Below are 8,067 nucleotides of genomic sequence, written 5' to 3' on the forward strand. Positions count from 1 at the left end.
CCGTCTCCTGGAAGCGACGTTGACGGTACGCCAGCAAGCCCTGGTACAGAAGAGAGCACTCGGTCCCTGAAAAAAACGGGTTTCCTTCCCCTTGCCCAGCCTCTGCCAAAGGGGCGGGCGCCTTCAAGTGCCGGAAGGGCGGGGCACTGACCACCGCGGGAAAGGCGAACCAGTAGATGAAAACATTCCGTTTGATGTCCGCGAAGCACAAGGTACCGAAGCGTGCCAGGCGACCTGGATCCCTAAGCACGGCCGCGTCACGCCCCGGCTCCATGATATCCCTCCACACCTGTAGACCCAGACGGTCCATCCATGCTCGCTTATCGAAAGCCCTGAACGCCTCGTCCGTGTTGAAATTGTGCACCACCCCCGGCACCCAGCAATCTTTCGTCAAGTTGGAAGCGCGAGGGTGCTCTCCTTGCCCTTTCGTTCCTGGAGACGGTCCCGCTGCAATTATCTCGGCTTTGGATGCCAACCAAGACTCACCTCCGACCGAAAGCCGAGCTGGAATACTTGCGGAAGCCGAAGAATTCTGCCCCGTCGCGGTATAGGTCCCCGTAATGGCCAGGGGTTTCTGGTCTAAACCAAGTACGTCTACTTTTAATTTCGCCATTTCCTGCCAGAAGCTTGCCTGCGCACAGCTTGACAACTGTTGAAACATTACCACCGAGTCCTCAGGGCTATGATGCTCCTGCTCACGTAATGAGGATGGCTTGGTTGCCATGATGGCTCAGACTATATCGATCAATCCTGTGCTTGAATATCCCTTTTCGTTGTTAGCTTCGGAAGGCTTAATTTAATAGGGACCGCAACCCGTTGAAGCTCCTGTGAGAAGTGCCTTAATCATGCCGAAGAAATATCATTTTCGAAGGCAACATTGGATGCGCATTCCATGACATGGCGTATACAAGCACCGAGACAAAAATGTGCTCATACTCGGGTTCTGCACGTCACTTCCAATGTAGTGAGCGTAATTGAACATGGTGGGCCAAAAGGAAGAGCGAAACAGGCAAACCAGCCTCCCTCAAGGAGCAATCGACATTCACGTGCGGCCCCGTTTCCAGCGAAATACGTATGCAAAATTTCAAGAATAGGCCTTCCCAACTTCGAATAAGATTCTTGGGCATGGGATGGAAATGAGGGATGAGATGACGGTGGCCCAAAACTGAGTAGGCTGATAGCCAAATAATCTCGGGGTGGGGAGGTTAACTGCAGCCGTGCGAGTGGTTTTTATTTTCCTGTCCCCTATTGCTTTCTCGTCTGTTTCAGGTGAATTATTGGATAGCTTTATACTTTTTCAGTTTACAGCTAGAGATGTCGCATATAAGTTTTCATACATATGTAGATATCTAGGGATCGGCTCGACTTAGAGTGAAAGTCCGTACGATCAAATCGAAAATTAATGTACTAGGAATGATACATGACAAGAGAATGTCCACGAGTGTCGCCATGCATGATTTTTCCTTCAGCTATCACTTGTGTGAAATCCATGGCCGCGGCCTAAATGGTTACAGATTGAAAGGTCTGTTAGCTTTCAAAGTTCCCCCGTCGCAAAAGACAATCAACCCGCTACGGGCTCCTTGGCTTCAACGGGAGCCTTGCGCAGGATCTCTCTCAATTTTTCAATTCGCGTGGGCAAGTCTACAACGCTAGTGGCCCCTGTCTCCGCCAAATGCAACATCCTAATTTGCTCGCCTACATCCGGTCCACTCATGCGTCCCGTCAATGCGAGGCGGATAGGGTGAAAGAGCTGCTTTCCTTTCCTCCCCATTTTCTTACCAACAGCTTTCACCCACGCCTTCCATAACGCGGCAAAATCTTCTTCCTTTCCTCGCGGCATCTCGTTCGCTTCGAACGCACTCACCACTTCCCTGGCCATCTCCCACAAGCCTTCTGCTACCAAGGCATCCGCCTCCCCAGACGCCAAGGTTTCTTCCAAGGGGTACGTCAAGACATCACCGACAATAGTCGCCGCATCGTTCACCAATTCCATGGAGCCCTTCGCCACCTGAGTAGCGTATGACACAAAAGCCGCGCCTTCGGCCCCAACCTTGACCATCCCTTCCTCCTCCAAGCACGCCCCTACCAATGGCACCAAGTTCTCGTCCGGCAAGGCCCTCAGATGCTGCCCATTCACCCACCGCAACTTGGCCATGTCAAAGACAGAGGGGCTTTTCACTACCCGATTCAAGGAAAACCGGTCGATCAGCTCCTGTCTGGAGAACACCTCCTGCTCGGTCCCATCGTTCCAACCCAGCAGGGCCAGATAGTTCAACATGGCGTCAGGCAGGAAACCCTGGGCCCGGAACTGATCCACCGAGGTTGCCCCGTGCCGCTTGGAGAGCTTGGACCGATCCTCCCCGAGAATGAGCGAACAATGGGCGTACTTGGGTGCGGGGTACTTGAGCGCCTCCAAAATCAAACACTGCCGCAATGTGTTGGTCAGGTGTTCCTCCGCGCGAATCACGGTGGTGATACCCATCAAGGCATCATCCACGGCCACGCAGAAATTATAGACAGGCATCCCGCTCGACCGAAGGAGGATGAAGTCGCCCACCGTCGCGTCTGCGTCCCATCCCACAGTACCACGCACCGCGTCATCAATCTCCACCCGCCTGCCCGGGGCTACCTTGAACCGGACAGTATACGGCTCTCCTGCCTCAATCTTCTCCTTTACCAGTGCCGGGTCCGCGTCTCTCCACGTTCTGTCGTATTGAGGAGGTTTCCCGGCCGCCTCCGCCGCCTGCCGCTTGGCCTCCAGCTCTTCTTCCGTGCAAAAACAAGGGTAAGCATCTCCGGACTCCAATAGTTGCTGCGCCACTTTCTTGTAGACGTCAATGCGTTCTGATTGACGGTACGGTCCCACCGCGCCCGGTTTATCCGGCCCTTCGTCCCAGTCCAGCCCCAAAAAACGCAAATCTGCCAACATGCTCTCCTCGGATTCCCGCGTGGACCTTGCCGTGTCCGTATCTTCGATGCGGAGAACGAAGACGCCGTCCTTATGTTGCCTGGCTACCAGATAATTGTACAATGCCGTGCGAGCTCCTCCCACATGCAACGTCCCAGTAGGTGAAGGCGCGAAACGGACCCTCACAGCCGCCATCAACGTGGACATGCGGCGGGCAAACAAGGCATCGGGTGAGCTTTTTGGCTGATCAATCTGCTGTAAAGGCTGCTTAGTACTCGTTGGTGATCGGAATGTGCTAATTCGGGCCCTCCCTAGAAAGCCAGCAATGTTTTGCCTTCTACCGGCAGCACAGGTGATGCTGGCTAATGCGCGGCCTGAGCAGCAAGAAATGAGACCCGTCACGGTTAAAGTCATGAATGCAATCACCTTCATCCCTGCCAATGCTTTTCCAGTTGAATTTGGCGTGGGTTTGCGGGCGCGATGGAGTTTATTAGTATGGTTTGCAGTTCAACAACGGCTGAGTCGATCCTTGCTGCCGGCGTATCTATCGTGCAGGTGAAGGAGAAAGTACTTAATGATAATAAAGACACACATGAGCGGGCTAGAACCAGCTAAGAATTGCATCACTGAGACAAGACAACGGATGTAGGCCTCTGCGAATGCACACGACAGTCGTCTTTGTGGATCGGCAGCATGATATTGGTACTGAACGCTGCCTCAGTACTCGCTTACAGTGAGAAGGGAGATCGAAGACATAGAGGAGGTTGAATTGCGGCGTACGTCTAAGCAAGCAAACGAGTGTCAGCACGGCATGCAAAAAGGTAACTTCACTCATGAAGACAACATTTCTCAAAAGTTTAACATTTATTCCCAGGCTCGCAAAGCAAATGCACCAAATACAGAGCTTAGAGAGGGCAAGCCACCCGTTACTTCGGCTTCCCCGACAAACGTCGAAAGGGTGCCGATAAGCCACAGTCTTCTTATTCTATACCGCTACCGTCCCGTGGCACGGAATAGCATGATCTGGGCACGGCGTTTGCTACAGTCTCCTCAGTGGCATCGAGGTTCTTGGCACCGGAACCTTTTTTATCCCCTATCTCGGCTGGCCTTCACGTCAGCGGCCGGGAATCCGTCTCCCGAAGCTGCCACGCATCCCCATCAATATCCCTTAAAGAAGTGCCGTAATATTGGAATCATTGCACATATCGACGCTGGCAAAACTACCACCACGGAACGTATCCTCTATTTGGCCGGGGAAACGGGCCATGTTGGTGACGTGGACACAGGCGATACGGTCATGGATTTTTTGCCCCAGGAACGCGAGCGAGGCATAACCATCCAATCCGCTGCCATTTCTTTAGACTGGCACGATACCCGCATCAACATCATCGACACCCCGGGCCACGTAGACTTTACCATGGAAGTGGAACGGGCCGTGCGCGTCTTGGACGGTGCGGCTGTGGTAGTGGATGCCGTGGCGGGGGTTCAGGCACAGACAGAAACCGTCTGGAGACAAGCACGCAAATATAAGGTGCCGACGATTGCCTTCGTCAACAAAATGGATCGGGACGGTGCTGATTTTCCACGGGCCGTTCAATCTCTGCGTCGACGACTGGGCGCACCAGCCGTGCCCGTCCAGCTTCCCCTCGGTGCAGGCGGCGACTTCCAGGGAGTGGTGGATTTACTTACTATGGAGGAGGTGGTATGGGAGGCTCCCCAGACGTCCGGGACGAATCCGTCTCCGCTGACGCCTTCCGCGCCGAAATCCAAGCGGCGTAGCGTCTGTTTGACACGGCGGCCGCTGGCGGGGGGGGACAAGACGAAGGAGGAGAGGCTGATGGCAGCCCGGGAGGCGCGCGTCGCCTTGCTCGAAGCCCTAGCGGATGCGGACGAGACCTTCATGGAGACATACCTGGAAAGATTGGACGAGGCGGGGGAAGAGGGGCTGGGAGGGACGGAGCAACTCCCTCTGGTTACCGTCTTGGCCGCCATCCGTCGGGCCAGCCTGGCGGGTCTCCTCGTCCCCACGCTCTGCGGCGCCTCTCTGAAGGGGAAGGGGGTGGAACCTTTGCTCGATTCCATCGCCGCCTTTTGCCCCTCGCCCTTAGACCGAGACCCTCTGGTCGCCCATCCCAAGCGGGCATTGGCCGGGAGCCACCAGCCGCACACGGGCAAGAAATTTGTCATCCACCCCCAGGACCCCAATCTCTGCGCCTACGCTTTCAAGGTCACGCACCACCCGCAGCGGGGACTGATTGTCTACTGCCGCGTGTATTCCGGCACCCTCCACGCCAAGGAGAACCTGCAGAATTCCACGCGGGACGTACGGGAGCGGCCGTTGCACCTGATGGAGGTGCGGGCGGGAGACCTGAGTCCCGTGGAGAGGGTAGGGGCGGGGCAGATCGTGGCCGTCATCGGCTTGAAAGGCACGTTCACGGGCGATACCCTGGTTGCCTACAAGGGGCCCTTGCACGGGGCGGTCCTGGAGGGTATGGTCGTTCCCGCGCCCGTCTTTGCCTTGGCCGTAGAGCCTGTGAGCAGTGCGAAGCAAGGGGCTCTGGAAGAGGCGTTGCGGATCTTGGAGCGGGAGGACCCGAGCTTGCAGGTAGGTCGAGACGAGGAAAGCGGGCAATTGCTCCTGCGGGGGGTGGGGGAGCTGCACCTGGAAATCGTGTGCGACAAGTTGCGGCGACAGTACAATGTGGAGGTGGAAACGGGCCAAGCCTATGTGGCCTATAGGGAGGGGATTCTGGACGCGAAGGAGGGAGGGGGCGAGGGAGGGCCTCCATCTGTGACGACAACCTACGATCGGATGGTGGGGTCCAGGCGCCTGTTTGCCGCCCTGGAGATACAACTAGAGCCCCTGTCTGTCGGTGAAGGCCATGAATCCATGGCGCATGAGGCAGACATGGGAGCGATGGCACCGAGGGGGCAAAGTAAGGTGGCAAAGGCAGCCTCCACTGTTTCTGAGAGTGCCGCTCCCGTCATCCTTTTCAGCCCCGACGCTGTGGGAGTACTGTCTGCCGAGGAGCGAGAGGCCTTGGTGAGTGGATTGGATGGAGCCTGTCAGCGAGGACCCTTGGCGGGGTATCCGGTCACGGGATTCAATATACGGGTTCTACGGGTGGTGAAAGACGCCGACACCACACCAGGGGCCTTGCGTGCCTGCTCCGTGGCCAGCTTAGCGGCAAGCATGCAGGCAGCACGGGCAGTGGTGCTGGAGCCGGTGATGAAAGTGGAAGTTTATGCGCCTGAAGCGTCGTTTGGGGCTGTGCTGTCGGATTTGACGGTGGCGCGTCGAGGAATCGTGCGTGAAGTCGACGGACAGCTAGAGGCCTCACTGGTGGGCACGACCGTCACGGCTGGCAAACATGTGATCCACGCTGATGTCCCGTTAGCGGCCTTGTTGGGATATGCGACGGCATTGAGGTCCATCACACAGGGGGAAGGCGGCTTTAGTATGGAATTTTCGCACTACGCTCCTTCAACCTCGAGCTCCGTGGGGGGCGGTCGGGAAGGCCATGTCGGCAGGTGAAATACACGTAATACGTAACTTGCAGTACATGTCTAAACAAAGTAAATCAACGAGAATAACGAGTCAAGAACGTGTGCTACTGCTTGGGGAAGGATGTTTTGTAGACTATAGCATGTCTAGCGTTCGAGGCGCAGTCGAGCAGTTCCAGCATGTGCATGGACGGTCTTGACGCAAACATGTCAAACGAATAGATTTTAAACGATAAGCTACGCTGCAGTGCAATGTTTAGTCGGATGTGGACGACGTGTCGTCGCTTGTCGTCTTTTTCAGGTCGAGAACGGGTCACAGTAAGGGTATGCTCCCGAGCATGTATACGGGGCATAAAAACGTCACAGGCGGGTCGAGGCAGGGCGCAGCATAAGCCCTTCCTAGCTACCAGGACTCCTCCTTGGTCGATTTTGCGATAGAAACGACGCGACGAACAATCAATGCCACGCACAATGCGTAAATTACCCTCTCACACCCCTGGTCCCGCAAGAAACATGATTTTTAACCCAATGTCCGTGTCTCATTTCCCAGGTTCAAGACCATGGCGGTCCGGGAGGAATCGGGAGGGGGCGGCTTGAACGGTGTGCTGGGGGAGATCGACGCGACCTTGGGCGGTGATGTAGACGCATCCAATCTGGTACCTACTGCGTCCATGGGAGAGGCAAGCTTGACAGATCTGCTGCAGGATTTGTTGACGGAGGATCAACGCGAAGGGGAGGAGAGGAGGGTTTCTGACAGGGGGTCCAGAAGCGCTGCCGACGAGAATCTGTCTGCAAGAGCAGAGACAAGTACCTTGGACGATCTCTTGAAGGAAACCGGGCTGGACGATAGGGCTGAGGATTTCGAAGATATTTTTGGCAGCGCATGTGTGAACGCAGGTGGCTGTAGTGCGGGAGGCGGTACCAGGAGCAGTGTGGAGGTCGGTGAGACTGCTGCGTCGTCCCGCATGGGCGTCGGGAAAGAGGACTCGGCGGCGCGGACATGGCGGGACTTGGATGCAGCTGAAAGACAAGACTTCTTGAAGTGGCTGGAAGAGGATGATTGTACGCAAGGCTTAGAGGCACCTTTCCAAGTGCCGACCCGAACCCCCCCCATCGATGGCCTCAAGGACGAGTCTGTCGCCCATACCTCTGCTGCTGCGCTCCCATTTCCGCTGCCGGTATCATCACCTGGTGAGTCAAGGGCAGGGAGCGTCGGGATCTCTTGCTCATTCGAGCAGACAGCCGTTGACGTCTCCTTAGCGTGTCCTGCCTCTGCCTCTTCGGCCGTCACCCTTCCTAGCACGCCTAAGGACACCTTAGCGATGATTCGCGCCATGTTGGGAATCGAACACAAGGAGGAGGGAAGCTTAGACGGCGGGTATGGCGGTAATGAAGGTGGGGACGTCGCTGAGGCTTCTGCTGCCCAGACCACAGGGAGGGGGCTCCGCCCTGTTCGCCACGACGTCCCCCTTGGGCCGCCACTGGATGGCCCCACGCGGCTTAATCTCGAGCACCTGCAGGTTCTCTGCGCTCACTACCCGTACGGCCTCCCCAGAGATGTGAAAGCTTCCGTCTGGTCCCTTTTGCTTCCCTGCGACGCCTCCCTGGTTCGGAGGTACTCAGCTTGGTGTGCCCGGCTCCCTAAGGGGGGGGGG

General features: G+C 56.4%; 1 protein-coding gene across 1 annotated transcript; it reads right to left on the reverse strand.

Annotated features, from left to right (window-relative positions):
* On the reverse strand, positions 1-372 carry NGA_2037020 (autophagy ubiquitin-activating enzyme; the record flags this gene model as incomplete). The annotated part of the gene is made up of 1 exon (XM_005854001.1): positions 1-372. A coding segment is annotated over one exon (372 nt), but the record flags the coding sequence as incomplete, so codon positions are not given.
* Positions 373-8,067: the final 7,695 nt, after the last annotated feature.

Source organism: Nannochloropsis gaditana (genome assembly GCF_000240725.1).
Source record: "Nannochloropsis gaditana CCMP526 unplaced genomic scaffold scaffold656, whole genome shotgun sequence".
NCBI classification, from domain to species: Eukaryota; class Eustigmatophyceae; order Eustigmatales; family Monodopsidaceae; genus Microchloropsis; species Microchloropsis gaditana.